The 15,874-nt window shown below is 45.9% G+C and overlaps 1 protein-coding gene across 5 annotated transcripts in view; it reads right to left on the reverse strand.

The window, feature by feature from the left end:
- PBX1 (PBX homeobox 1) overlaps window positions 1-15,874 on the reverse strand; it is a 294,304-nt gene that overhangs the window by 66,504 nt on the left and 211,926 nt on the right. Inside the window, exon 1 of one of the 5 annotated variants that reach the window (XM_061120219.1) lies at window positions 2,073-2,191. The exons of the other annotated variants lie outside the window; for them this stretch is intronic. Within the exon in view, the coding sequence (XP_060976202.1) occupies window positions 2,073-2,157 (85 nt within the window). The 5' untranslated portion in view covers window positions 2,158-2,191. Of the gene's footprint in view, window positions 1-2,072; window positions 2,192-15,874 lie in introns of those variants that run through there. 5 annotated transcript variants of the gene reach the window in all.

A 15,874-nucleotide genomic window follows, 5' to 3' on the forward strand; every position in this document is an offset into this window, starting at 1 on the left:
CAGGCCTGTGGGTACGACAGGCTGGGAGAAGCCGGGAATAAGGAAGGAGTAATGAACCAGTACGGAGTTACATTTTGGGAAGATGAAAAAGTTCTTGAAATGGACGGTGGTAATGGATGCCCAGCAATGTGAATGTACATAATGCCCCTGAACTGTACAGTCAACAACAGTTATAATGCTAAGTTTTGTTATGTAGATTTTACCACAATGAAAGAAATTTCAAATCCACAAAAAAAAAAAAAAAAAAAAATTATAACAGAATATAATTTTCACTTTCATCCCCAAACTGCTAAATTTTAATTCAAGGAATAGCATTTCCTTTCTCATTTCTAATTTTAGATGCCTGTGAGTTTGTTATTACAAAGTTTTTACACTCATTGACTTTATGATATTGGATCAGCCAAAATTTTCATTTCCAAAATAACCTAAGTCAGGCAAATTCAGTTACTTTGAGTGATGTGTGAAGACATCTCCCCTGGACTAGGGATTTCTATTTTTCCAAAATTGAGATCAATTTATTCTGGGTGGTAAGAACTCCGTCCTGGTACAAACAAGGGTGAGATCTTTTAAACAAGCTGCCTCAGGGATTCAGAGAAGCTGGGGTTCTGAGAGGATGAAGGAGGCTCAGCTCCATGAAGGGCTCTTTTTGATGAATCCCCCACGACCATTTGTGGGGGAGGAAGGGGTGATTTGGACTGAAAGAGATCAAGTGATTTAGTAAACCAGTGGAAGAGCTAGGCAGTCTCCTTTTACTACCTTCATACAACTTTCCATAAAGTAAATCAATCGTCTAAACCCAGGTTAGTCGTCAGCAGCCAGGTCTTTGTTGAGAGTGAACAGGAAAAAAGTATCCAATTAAAAAAAAAAAAAACAAAACTGTGGGTAGAGTAGGGAAGGAGGGCTGTAACTGGAGAAGCAGCAGACTATGCTCGTTCTAACCCTGGGCATGGAGATGGCAGAGCCCGGGGGCCGGGCCCAGAGCTGCGTCTGGCCAGGATGCATCTGCTGAGCCCCACGGGGACAGAGACAGGAAAGGCAGATCTGAGCTCAACCCCAGGGGCCATGGAGACGTTCGGGGCATTCCATCACCTGTAATACCAGCGTAACTGCTGGCTGTGCCCACATGCTCCTGGCTTCTAACAGGTCTGACAAGAAGCAACCTTGAAAGTTGTTTCAAAGGAAAGCCTGAGTCCTGTGCTGAAGGAAAATGGCAGCATTGCTTTTGCGAAACACGAGACAGTCAAATGGACGGTCAAGCACGTGGACTGGGGCGGCAGCTTAAAGGCCCGATGTAGACACGCGCACCCCTTGAGGAAGCGAGAAAATTCAGGAGGAGGGGACAGGAGGGCCTGGGGAAGGCAGTCAGCTGGGGAAGAAAGAAGGATACAGAACAGCCCGCACTTGAGGACCCAGGCTCTCCTCTCGCAACTGAATTTTTAATGTTCTGCTGCACTAAAATAAAATTGCTATACTGGTGACATCGCAGGTTAGAGGACTGTGGAGTTTAATTTTGTGGGCATTTTCCCAATGAAATCCCTCTTTTGTAGACTCAGAAGCCTTACATGGGAAATTGTCCCCCTGATCTCAGAATAAGAAAGATTTAATCGTGTTATTCAGTTCCTTGAACTTATTTACTGAAATCTCCAAAGTCCTCAGAAGAACATATCACCACTAACAAAGATTTCCTTAAGAAAGGAAATGAATGCTGCAATACCAGCCCCTAAAGGTGTGGGGTGGCGGGGAGAAGAACGTGACCCCCCAAGCAAGTGGTGATAGAGCCCTGGAACCGCTCCTTCCTCACCTGTACAGCCCAGAGGATGCTTTCAGGCGAGGACATTAGTGTGTGGGGTTTATGGATGTTTCCCCAGTGAATTTCATTGAATGAATTTTAACTGCTTTATCAACAAAATACCTATGGGTCATTTAAGACTGAAAAAAGAACCACCTCTGAGCCATTTGGTAATTGTGGCACTTTTACTTAATCATTAAAAAAATTGGTGCTGGGGCAAAATTTGACACTAATCTACTCTCTGGAATCCCATGACCAATACGCTCCAGAAGAGGCCACAAACCTCGGCCGATGGGAAACCTCCTCAAGATGCTGAGGCTGGTGACATCTGAGCCAGGCCGTGACGCCTCCAAGCGGCTCCTCCTCATCTCTCCAAAACAATTCCTCCTGACAGATCCAGCACTGACAGGTCTCAACAGTGGTAGCAAAGTAAAAGAGAATAATGTCAACGGGTGAGGATATACTTTCCTGGGGCTACCTACACACTGTCTCATCTGAGGTGATGGTAAGGATGGGCGGACCTGTGCCTAAGACCAACTCACTCACCCTGTTAACTTATTCCTCTAGCAAAATTCCATTAGTTCTGAAAAGAATGAGACAGAAAAGGAGTCGGGCAGACACAGAACAAAGTGCTGGTACTGAGTCCTCCAGGTACGAGGTGGGTGACCAGGTGGTCATGTTACTACCAGTACTTCCCATGTGCCCAACATTTCTTCAAAGAATATCCTCCCTTTCCAGCTCTTCTCAGTTGCACCCACATCCATGCCTCACTGTTTCTTTCAAACAATCAATGGGAAGCACGGACTGTCCACACCAAATCTGTACACCTACCTGCTCAGTATTTTTCTTGATCTTAAAATCTAACTGCTTTTAAATGAAATAAAGGAAATGCTAAAGCTGCCAAGGACACTGAAAGGAGACATGTAATGCCCTGCCCACCAAAGAAGTCCCAGGACAGTCACAGACGGTAAAGCCCTAATCTACACTACTGGATACATTTAGTAGGGGGGGAAAAACACCACACAGTAACAGTGTTATCCTTTTGCTTAGCTTTCCTATCATTTGATGAATCCTGGAAACAAATACCCTTTAAAAAGAAATTTGGATTCACTAAGATTTAATATAATAGGTTTCCAAATGTGGCCAAGAAGGAATAGTTATGAAAGAAATGAAATGCACCTTGCTTGCATTTATCCTTAGAGTTCAGGACACATAAATTGGCCCCAAACCAGAGATTTGAAGAAAATAAAAGAACAGAAAAAATAGGAAAAACAAACCCAACAGTCCTCTCCACATTAGACCCCTCAAATTATACTCAAATCATTAGGAAGACAGAAATTTCAGAGTATGTATCAGAACCACCACCACAAAAACTATTTGTACACATGCATGCAATATAAACAAAAGAAAACCTTCCTCTTCCACTATCTAACACAGAAGATTCTGGCTCTGAGGGTCCCGGGCTGTGTATGTGTGCTGCGACGAGGCCCGGATGGACCAGTAAACCACACAGCATGGACAGATTTCTGCCCCAAAGGATCAGGGTCTGGATGCACCACTATAAAGAGGGGCGTTGGGAGTCACTGACATGGAAAGCTGTTCAGCTAGTGAGTTAAAAAAAAAAATCCCACCCACATTAAATAAATACATGAAAAGGCCGATATGTCTGAGCCAAAGTGATGCTACCTATTTACTGCTTGAAGCCAGCACTCTGCCAAATAGGAGACAAAATGATTATTTAAAAGCTCCTTTTTTTTTTTTTATCTCTGTGGCACCACGCAAGTCTCAAATGAACCTTTCACCAGGACACCAGAGATGTTAACACTCATCCTCTAAGATCCAATTTCAACCAGCGGAGCTGTTACCTAGTCCAGCAACCATCACATGTGATCAGGTTCCTGCTCCCCTGATGGGCGCCCTGCAGCCTCCCCCGCCTCCTCCCCTCTCGGCTCCCCAGCCCAACAGCTTTTACTAAGGTTTAAAGGGAGAAACCCCTGTTTATGCCAGTACATACAGGATTTTAATAGTGAGATTGGTACCCTTCCATTACCAAAAATAAAATCAACTGCAGTGGATTTGCTCTGCAAAGAGGGTCACGCAACAAGATATTTAACCCTTTGGGTAATGATTCTTAAAGAAGGAGTTTCCTTCTCACAAATCTAACCCCTCATATGAGAGACCGGTCAAGACAGGTGAGTGATGTATACAGAAAATGTCACAGGCCCTTTAAAAAGCACCTGATGTCACCATCTACCTTGCTGCCGTCGCTGGCCCTGGGGTTAATTCTCTGGTGAGCCTCCCAAGATAAGAAGGCTGTCACAGCACAGTCGGGGCTGCTCTCACAACTGGTCTCCTGCTGTTCCTTCTTTGTTTCTCCACACACGGAGAAAAACAAACCAAACCCAAACCCGAAGGCAGCTTCAAGATCCTTGGCAGGAGGGCAGCAAGCGGGCCGTTTTGTCCTTGGCTGAGCTCTGCCACCGATCCAGAGCACCTCCAGACAAAGCCCACTAGAGGGCACTCTTTCTTCACCAAGGACTGGTTGCGCTGGGAGGGCGGCTGTTTTCGGTTCCCAGATTTTTTTAGTGCTGGGGGAATGCCCCTGCTGAGATTCATGCTTCCAGGGATGGAGCAGGCAGCAGAGGAAGAGAGCATATCTACTGAGAGGGTTGTCTTCAAACCTGGACAGCAGTTCAGGGACCCAAAGCTGGGCTGACAGAGAGAGATGATGGACAGCCAACAGACAGGTGGTTTTTTGGGCTTCGCAGGTGGCGCTGGTGGTAAAGAACCCGCTTGCCACTGTAGGCAGGAGACCTAAGAGACATAGGTTCGATCCCTGGGTCAGGAAGATCCCCTAGAGGAGGGCATGGCAACCCATTCCAGGATTCTTGCCTGGAGAATCCTGTGGACAGAGGAGCCTGGAGAGCTGAAGTTCAAAGGGTCACAAAGAGTTGGACATGACTGAAGCGACTTAGCACGCAAGCAGACAGGTACTTTGGGAAAGGGCATGAGGTGTTCCCAGGATGGGAGCCCTCATGCTTTCTGGCCAATTTCTTTGCTTGATTTGAAGGCACAAGACTGAACCTCCATGCAGGTTTTCCACAGTCTACGAACTGGTCTTCAATACATGTGACCAGAAAAGCTGGGATAGTGAAGCTCTCCGAGACTCTCCTCCCAACTCTGCTCTGCCATCTTCCAGGGGGTGAGAACTTTGGACAGAAGTATGGGACAAAAATGCTGTGCTTGCATTTTTTAGAAATAGAGCAAAGTGCCTGCCTCCTGAAAATATCACAGTTAGACCTTCTTTTTGCTCAGGAAGTACTTGTGCACAATGAATTGCATCACCTTATAGAACATGAAGTAATATTACAAACTTATATAGCAGATAACTGAAGATTACAAAGGCAGAGTATTTTGCCCAAAACCAGAGCAGATGGGACAAGCCACAACCATAATCTAGGTCTTTAACTCTTACACACTTTATCCTCTACTATAACATTAGGATTCTGTCACCAATGGTCATCAAGTGGATGTCTTTCAATTCTGCATATGTGTGCATGTACACACACACACGCACACACACAATGTCTTTTGATGCTCAGGTTGTGGCTGACATACAAGGCAGAAGACAGCCAGACATGAGGTAGGGAAGGGAGGAAGTTCTTCCTACTGACCTCTGAATGTCTTTAAAATTTCCTCCAAACCTGGTCTTCTTCAATTACTTCTTTCTGCCAAAAGGACCATCATGATTAGAGCCACTAAGCCATGTGATAGAATGCCCTCTTCCCTCTCAGACAGAAAAACCCACTTACCACAATCTCATCCTATTTCAAATCTCCATTCAGTCTTTCTCCAAGAAACCTACCCAGACAATAGCTAGAAATGAGCTCCCGTGCCACTGAGACACCAAGCAACTATTAATACTATCTACACCACAGACACAGCACATCTCAGAACCACCACCGTCACACCTGCCACCTCGCCAGCAAGGCTGTGAGCTTCTGAAAAGCTGTGATGATCTGTCCTCCACCTATGCATCCCCCATGACCTCACAGAGCCTCTGGCACTGAGCATCTCTTAATGTATTAGAAAGAGCGCAGGAGGCAAGGCTGTAGGAATGGGCTCTCCAGTGATCTCTGTCGCGGTTCACTGTCCGTGGTGAGGCAGTCTGCTCCTTATATATTCACCCTTTCTCCCTCTGGTCCAGTTACAGTTTGGACCAGAGTTATCGTCTGGTAGAGACCTTTTCCCTGTCACCTCTTCCACCCCACTTCAAATCTGTCAAATCAGCCTGAAAATGCTAAACATGCAAATCTACACCGTCATTAGGCTAGAGCCTTAGAACCCACAGCCTGGCCTGTCCCCAGCAAGCCGACATTCTCCACGACGAAGGCTCTGGGTGTTGGGGAAGGCCTGGCATGTGACTGGTACCTGGGGGAGAATTCCTAGGAGGGCTGACAGCAGCCCCCAGGGCAGGGGCTATACATAGCATGTTACCCAAATGAGCCCTCTGAGGGATGCTCAGTTCACTTGAATCACTAACTGAGCACCTCCAAGGAGCAGGAATGAGGCGGATGCTGAGAATTCCAAGAAGCCCAGGGTTTAGATTCCTCCAGTCCCTTCAGTGTGAGCACATCAAGTTGCCAGAGTAGGTGGAAAGCAAGCAGAAATCCCAGTGGACATACACCCTCTAATCCTTCCTCTAGTTTCTTCCATTTCCCACAAACACAACTGCACTCACAAATCATAAATTCCAAGCTTCTGCTGAAAAATAACTATGATATATTTTGATTCTTCTGAACCCAAAGGTGGGACCAAAATCTGATGTCAGTGGTTTGAAGCTTAAGGTACTGTGTCCTGATATCTTCCAGTACCAACCTTCTCATTTGTTTGATGAAAAAGGTGTTTTGTGCATTTTGAAAACAGTCTGTCTATCCAACAAATGGAACTGATTGACAATTTGATTTCTTGAATTTTACAAGCCAGCCTGAGAGATGGTTGCCAGTCAAGAGTTTCTGGTGAGCATGAGAGAACCAGTGACCACCTTAGTGGAGACCGTCCAGTGCAGGCAGAGATCTCCGAAGCTGCTCAGATGAGAAGTCCAAGTTCCTGGAGTCTTCAAGTGCGAAAGCCATCCTTGGACTGCCAGCTCTCTGCGTGCCAGCTCTTGAGAAGCTCAGGGGCACCAAGGTTGGGATCCGTGGGTCTAGGCTCTCTCATGGCATCACCAGGTGCTTAGACATTAAGAAAAGATGCCTTCTTAGCCCTTTCAACCTTCCTTGGTTTGTTAGGCAGGTAAACCAAGCAACAGGACTTGAGGGCTTTAGTCAGTCAATAGCAAGACTTTGAGATTGCTCAAGCACTATATCCTGCAAATATTCACCAAGCATCTCTGATATGCCAAGCACGGTGCTGAACTCCAAAATTAACTGTGGTCCAGACAGGACCTTAAGGATAAATTCATGTCTTCATATTTACCCACCACTACTATGTTCAGGGCTTTATGAAAAGTTTTAGGGCAGGAGGTAAACATAACTATATATGACACCCTTGAGATGGTTTTAGGGTTGCTGTTGTTTATATTTGGGGGTTTGCTTTAGAGAAACATGCCATACTTGTCCTTGTCGTCACTTTTTCTGAGCCAGGTTGCAGAGGCTCTGGTCACGTGCATGTTCTACTTCTCAGGAAACACTCGGGCACGGATCCCGATCACACGGCCCCTGCTTGGCACACGGAGCCTCCCAGGCCAGCTGGCAGAGAGCAGGCTCATGTGCTGGGCAGCAGACTCCCGCCTTCCTGGACGGATGCCGGCCGCCCGGGTGAGGGGGCACTGGTCCTCAGGAACTTCAGCTTGGACTGCTGCTGGGGACACGCTTGGCTTTAAGAATGGCTGCAGAAGTTGGGAGGAGGGGGTGACATCACAGCGGCCTTGGCCTGGACTGCGACTCCCGGAGGTGTGAGAGGACAGCAGCTCCCAGGGAGGACCAGCGCAGGGCGCGAGGAGCCAAGACGGCGTCCACTCCTGCGGCTTCCTCCTCCGCTGTGTATAAAATGTGTGCACAACTGAGGGCCACTGGTTGGCAGCGTGCTGTGTGATCCCAGAGAGGCAAGCTTCTCTCTGCAACGGTGGTTTCTCAAGGAAGGGACACCATGGGGAAAGCAAGAGAGCTTCTCACCGTTCTCCTGGATTCAGATGATAACATCAATTAGGCACCTAGCACATTGCTGGCAAGTGCTAATTCTTGACAGATTTCCTCTCCCATCAGAACCCAGCATCCCCCCAAAGGGTAAGGATGGCCTATGCTCTCTTCTCTGAGCTCCACAACATGGCAGAAGGAAGAACGGGCACAGAGCTGAGTCCAAGGCTCCCAGTGCCCGACCCTGCCGCCTTCCTTAAGCTGTTTCTTTATCACCTGACAGTCAATAATATAATATCAACCACAGCTTGACTCTCATTAAGGGATTAAATAAGTTTATTTTCACAAAAGCACATGTCTGTGCTTGGTAACTGGTTAGCTTTCAATAGTTGGTTAAATCTACATCAATCCCATCGATAAAGGTCCCTATGGGAAGAATAAGAAAGCAAGACAGATTTCGAGTTAAGAGTTTGCTTTTTATAGAAAGAAATCAGCAAGGCAGAAGGAAACAGGCTAAGTCAGTGAGTACACAAACACACACACAGCAGGCTAAGTCAGTGAGTACACACACACACACAGCAGGCTAAGTCAGTGAGTACACACACACACACACACACACACACACACAGCAGGCTAAGTCAGTGAGTACACACACACACACACACACAGACACCAGGCTAAGTCAGTGAGTACACACACACACACACAGAGCAGGCTAAGTCAGTGAGTACACACACACACACACACAGCAGGCTAAGTCAGTGAGTACACACACACACACACACATACACCAGGCTAAGTCAGTGAGTACACACACACACACACACATACCAGGCTAAGTCAGTGAGTACACACACACACACACAGCAGGCTAAGTCAGTGAGTACACACACACACACACACACACAGCAGGCTAAGTCAGTGAGTACACAGACACACACACACACACACACACAGCAGGCTAAGTCAGTGAGTACACACACACACAGAGCAGGCTAAGTCAGTGAGTACACACACACACACACACACACACCAGGCTAAATCAGTGAGTACACACACACACACACACACACACACACACACACACACCAGGCTAAGTCAGTGAGTATACACACACACACATATACACCAGGCTAAGTCAGTGAGTACACACACACACACACAAACACACACACACACACCAGGCTAAGTCAGTGAGTACACACACACACACACACACACACACACATATATACACCAGGCTAAGTCAGTGAGTACACACACACCCACATATACACCAGGCTAAGTCAGTGAGTACACACACACACACACACACACACAGACACCAGGCTAAGTCAGTGAGTACACACACACACACACAAACACACACACACACAGACACCAGGCTAAGTCAGTGAGTACACACACACACACACACACACACACACACACACACACATACACACCAGGCTAAGTCAGTGAGTATACACACACACACATATACACCAGGCTAAGTCAGTGAGTACACACACACACACACACACAAACACACACACACACACCAGGCTAAGTCAGTGAGTACACACACACACACACACACACACACACACACACAGACACCAGGCTAAGTCAGTGAGTACACACACACACCCCCACCTCACTGTGCTGCGCTTCTAGGCAAACTCAGACTGACACCATCAAGCCCAGGAAATCAATTCTCAGTTCAAAGAATGAATATCAAAATGTCTTTTCTCACCCCTTCCCCCCTCTTTATGTTCCTCTCTTGCTATTCTCCTCCAAGCGCGATAAGAAGCCCACTTCCGCTGAAGCCCAGTATGTCCCCTCTTCATGACAGACCCCAGCTTCAGTCTTCCTCAGCCAGAAAGCATCCTGACCTGGCAGAGCTCACTGGAAGATGCAGTCCTTGTAGAAGGCTGAGAAGACCCTTCGGGGAGCTGCTCGGCTCTGAGGCAACCTCACCTTATGTCAGACAAGCTAGCCTGGACATCCTCTTTAATGGCTGCTTGCAAGTTTCCATTAAAAAGTAAATACATTATAACCAAAAGGGAATAGCAACTCTATTCACGATGGAGGTCTGAGGAAGTGTATTTCAGTTTCGACTCATGGGTGGGATTCAGACCTCGTGTCATCCTTTTCTGCTGGGACATAGAGAAACCCCACACTCAAAATATTAAAAGATAATTGGATACTGCTACGTTTGTATGGTGTGTGATCTTAACTTCTTGACATCATTCCACTGTGTCAGGACAGAGAATACTTTTCCGGCTCCTAGTGACTAGCAAAATTTTCTTGTGTATATTTCCAAGCTCCATTACAGCAGAACTATTTTTTTCCTCCAACCTTCCAAATGATTTCATCAGAACTAAATTTTAAATAAAGAGCATTTTGTTCCCACAAAAATGCTTCCAGTTTTGAAAATCACAGAATAATTCAGTGGCAGGATTCCTAATACATTGTATTAGGATCTTGAGGGGTCCTTACCAAAGATAGCAATAACTCAGTCTTAACTCACTCCAAGATTGTTTCCATTTCCACAAATTACAGAAGACACATGCTACTACTAATAGTCCACCTTCATCCTGCAAGAGGAGGCTTACTATCTAACAGGAGTGAAAGGGACACCTCTGGCAGATGGCAGCCACAGAGGTGTGCAGACCAAGGACAGACACAGGGACAAACAGCGAATTCCAACCAGGGTCAGACACAGGGTCTAGCCTAAGGAAATGAGTGCAACATTTTGACTGGTTCCATCCCTTTGGCCTTTTTAACTTGATCCTTCCACTTCTCCCTCCATTAGGAACACAATTCCTTGGAATCTATAAGAGGATGGAAAGGACTCACTGAATCTCAGGACTACCATAGGACTTCAACTAACATTGATAATAAGATCATTTCAAGTAAATGTGTGTATTAACTATGCTAATATTTACACTGAGATATGAGGTGTGATGGGGGCACATGTCTCTCTTCTATATGGGACATATAGAGGAAACAGCTTAAGAAAGGGCCTGACAGAGAGTTTCAGTGCAAAGTTGAAGGGAAAGGATGATCTTTTGGTTTCTTCCAACCCATCCCTTTCCATGGACACAGAACACTGATTTATGGTTAGGTCATGGTCATAGGAGGAAAGATACTTTCCAGCTTCCCTTGCAGCTAAATGTGGTCATATCTCCAATGACAAAATTCTGGTTAGTGATAGATGAATGGAAATAAGATATAAAACTCTATCCCTAAAAGAAGGAATGCCTTTCTTTCTACTAGTTGGAATATGGATATAAGGGCTCAGGCTCTGGCAGCCACTCTGGACCATGAGTTGACCTGGTGAATATAAGCCACAGCAGGGAGAAAAACCAGATAGAAGTCCTCGTATCCTAGAGACCAGCCTGTGGTCACCTTCAGGCTATATGAAAGTAAGAGAGAAATAAACTTGCATTTTGTTTAAGCCAAGTTATCTTCGGATTTGGGGAGGTTTCTGTTTTGTTTCATTTGTGTCTGGCAGCCTAACCAATCTAAGCTAATATATTCCTAAAAAAAGAAAGAATGAACTCTAGAAGGCGGAGTGATTTCATGTTGGGTAGAGTATTACAGAGAGAATTAGAAAGAGGCAGGTTTAATAACCAGAGGCAAGTCACAGAGACACCTGAGTAGCCACTGGAGAGAATTTCTTCCTTAAAAAAAAAAAAAAAAACCCACAAAACGAAAGGGTTTAGAACAGATAGAAAAAGGCTTGATTATTAGAGGGGTCTCTCTTGGGTGCCACGCAGGCTATTAGCAGAAGTGAGAGACCTGGGAAGTCTGGAGTGAGGGAGCAAGGCAACAACAGCCCTCCTGGTCAGGGTGCTGGGGGGCCTGGAGGGGTATAGCTCAAACCAGGACAGAGGTGGGTGGTGAGGGGTGGCTGCCTGTGGAAAGTAGCCAAGAGTGCTCTGCTGTCTCTGCGATGAAGGAAGCAAAGAGACTCTGTCTTGAGCAGAAGAAAGCTAAGACAGGCTAACCTGTCATCCTGGAGCTAAAGATAAGAGAAGGAGCAATAGGTGAGACCAAGTTCTAATAGACGACTGTAGGCTGTTGGAACTTAGCCACCTGTATACAGCTTGTATTTGTATATTTCCTTACACTATAGTAAAACAATGTTTGTACTCTAATTGGCCTGTTGGATTTGCCAGTTCCAGAGGAGTGAAGAGGGACACAGGAGAAGAGAAAACCTCAGCATGATCCATTTAAAGAAGAAATCACCTCCACTCACTCTGGCGGTAGCAGAAATTTCCCAGCAGGAGGACACTGGGTCTATTTCTGGGCACCCCAGGTCCATTCAAAACACCTGCCAATTAGCTTTCCTTTTTCCATGAGCACAAACAACACCTGTGACCCCAGACCATCATCTCACAAATACACACAAGGTCAGTCAGGGTCCTTCAGGGAAAACATGTGGATAATCCATCATCACTCATTACAAAAACCACCCCAAGCACATGTCTTGGTGCTAATGAGTCACTAGAGTCATTCTCAGACACCGGGGGCTGCAGAATCTGCCGGCAAAAAGGCTGCAAGGAGAGGCAAGAGGTTTTTTGCTGCTGCTCAAAAGTTCCTGAGTTTTGGCCTCAGAAAGCATTAAGTCTTTGACTGACAGAAGGCTGGATGGTAGGACAGGATGTTTGCCTGTGTCTAGAGTCTCATCCTGGGCAAGAGAACGAGGATGCTGAATAAGAAGTGCTGGTTGTGCTGGCGGAATGAGGGGAAGGCACCAAGAGGATGGGCCCCAGATGGCAAAACACACCTTCAGACACCACTAATCTTGTCGCAGCATAAACGAGAGACATCTCAGGGGGGACCAAGAAAGGTCTCGGCTTGCAACGTTTCTGCTGCAGGGAAGAATCCATGGAGCCCTTGAGCTGCACGGTGGCTCTGAGCTCCCGGGCTGTCCTCCACGGTGCCCCTCTTCCCACTAGAGTCCATGTGGCTGAAGTCTTAAAAACATAAACACCTGTCCATCAAATATGCTTAACTTTTCTTGTACTTGAGTGCAAGCATTCAAATTCCACCCCGAACAGGGCTTCTCAAATGCCGATTCAAGTTTCCAGGGGGACATCTTAAAGGAGAAGTAGATTTCAAGTAAATGATTGCAACTTATCGAAAATAATGTGCTACTTAGCGTCTGCGGCAAACATCCTGGCAGGCAGCAAGGGAAAGCAGCGCTGGAGCAGATGGGAGCCATTAGGCTCTGATTTTCAGCCGGGCTTTTTCCTGTTGGTATTGCCTCTGCTTGTGTTTACATCCTGGTAATACCAGGACATTTGGGAGAGGGGAGAGAAGGGTTCTCTGGACCATTCCTTCTTTCTGCGTGCCAGAGACAGAGCCCCCCCAACCCCGACCAAGAACTCTCACACAGAAGGTGCCCTCCCGCTGTGGGGGGGGAAGGTGGTCATCACAACCATCATCATCAAAAAGTATTTAGCACCATGAGGCGCTCACTAAATACATCAATGGCTGACAGAGAGACAGATGACGGGGATCTTAATTTTCCTTTAAAGATCTGCCTCCCTGAGGCTGGGCCTTATTTACTGTGATTCTTACTATATTTATCTGAAGAGGTCTCTTGTTTCCTCCTCCAGTGAATGAGTGGACCTCTCTCCGACCCACAAAATGTCTCTCAACTGTTCCACCAGGCGGATGTTAGCACAGCCCTTTCTCAGGCCCCTTAGTACGTCACTGGCGAATTGCATCTGTTTTGCTGAGGACACTGCTGCAGAGGGCTGGCTGCCCAGTAAGTCCCAGCAGGACAGAGAGGAGACCCCAGCCGTCCCCAGTTTATCGGAGCCCTTACAGGGGCTCACGTTCTTTGGGGTAACAGAGACAGAGTAATCTCAGGAGCCAACTTTGCTTTCCTCTTTCCAGGCTGCTTGCTTTCCAGTGGCACTCTGACTGTGCCAGGCTGGTCATGTCCACTTATGTTTACTGACAGCCTCACAGCGCCGTCAGAATAAAAATCTCTCAGCCTGCACAAAGGGTTGCCTGCACAATTTCACCAACGCTGCCATCCCGACAAGGACCCAGGATGGTCTCGGTCAAGCAGTCACTCAACAAACATACGCTGAGTATCTACTCTCTACTGGATCCTATTTCAGCTGGGGAGACTCGACCAGAAATAAGAGAAGTCTGCAGACCGGTGGGAGAAAGAGAAGCATCAGCTGATAACAGAATCAAAGTGATCACAAAGGTGTGTGAATAAATGCATGGGAGATGTGGAAACAGGATATTTTCTTGTGTGAGAATTAAACTTTGCAAAGCAACTTGCTCAAAATAAGCTCATTTGCTTCTATTCTCAGCTGAATGCTATGGGGTATTATTACCCCTTTATTCAGATGGGGGAATGGAAGCACAGGGGACCCAGAAGGGCACACAACTAGTTATGCAGTGGACTCACATCCAGGGCCTTCCCTCTGCATCACAACCACCTCCAGTCTTAGCTAGGCTTAGGAGGCAAGCGAGGGCCAGTGCCCTGAATAAAGCACAAGGCTGACCCAGGACTCTAGGGCCGGAATTAATGGCTGGCAATTTTCACAGGTTGAAGGCCAATGTGAACTTTCATGCTGCCTTTTGCAGAATCTCATTTCTCTGCTCTCGTGAACCAGGCTAAACCAAGAGTAACGACTAATAACACATATATGGTTTTCCCAACTTCAATGCACTCTGCTTACTGCTTACTATGTCTTAAAGTAAACCGAAAAGTCACAGAATTGTTTACATACCAAAAAACGAGTTTGCAGTTGCACAAACTTTTTTTAAGCCAAATTTGTTTTCACTTCTTGTGACAAGAGATGTGGAAGTGAAATTTAAGTCGCTGTGCTCTTGGTCTGTTTGAGAATATACGGCATAGGTTCCTGGTACATGACCTTGGTTTTAAGGTTTGACATCACACCCTCCAGTTCCAGGTTCTCTTCCCAGTTTGCAAAGCAGAACCATGAGGCCACCTCTCTGCCTTCATGCTACCAAATGACACTTAGGCTTATAGGAAAATGAGGAGAAAGGTGCTTTGATGTCCTCCAATGAAAAAGTGCTGAGCACTTGCATCATGATGGTTACATGTATTCTTCTCTCCATTTTTGAAATTCGACAGATCATCTAAGTCTTGTTTACAATATCGGGTATGAATGTGGCATAAAAACAAAATTAAAATGTAAAAAAAGATGGCTAAATGTGTATACATATATATGTACATTTATATATTTTTATATATTCCTTTTGTCTAGAAAAATTTTTTAAGTTATGGAATTATTCTCAGCCTTTCCTCCTCATCTTCAAACATTATATCAAACTGTGATGGCATCATGGCAACACAGGGAAAACAACTAGCTAAGTTAAAAATTCAGTATACCAAAGCAAGTTATGTATATACAGTTTTCTTTCCTCTTCTAGAGAGGACACCAGGAAGCCAACTTTGGTTCCTGGAACCCTAAGGAAGGTTCTGTGACCTTAGGGCACCAGCATGCAAGGCCAATTATTTGGGTTATTTTGACATTTCTTAACTATGCCTGTGAAAGTTGTTTTTTTTAAAAAAGGGGGTGGGTTGCAGTGGCACATGAAAGTGGTTGATGTAAGTCTTATATAGTAAAATTACTACTTATTGCTAGCTGCTGCATAATGGCTATGCAGGTGTGGGTGGGTGGATCTACACTGTTACACTTTTAAATTCCCTTTTGTTTTGCTGCCCAAACCTAGCTAATTTGGCTGCTGATCTTAAAACTCAGGCTGGAAGCAACACATGTTAAGATGAGACAGTTGCCCAGCCTTTAAGTGACAGAGATGGAAAGAAATATGAACAGAATAAAAAACAATTCTTCTTAATTGCTCTCTGCCTTACTGCTATTTGAGCAGCTCTCTGTTTGGAAAGACTCTAGACTCTCAAAGGGCTTCCCAGGTGGCTCAATGGTAAAGAATCCTGACAAGC

Source organism: Dama dama, chromosome 20, assembly GCF_033118175.1.
Source record: "Dama dama isolate Ldn47 chromosome 20, ASM3311817v1, whole genome shotgun sequence".
Classification (NCBI taxonomy): Eukaryota; Metazoa; Chordata; class Mammalia; order Artiodactyla; family Cervidae; genus Dama; species Dama dama.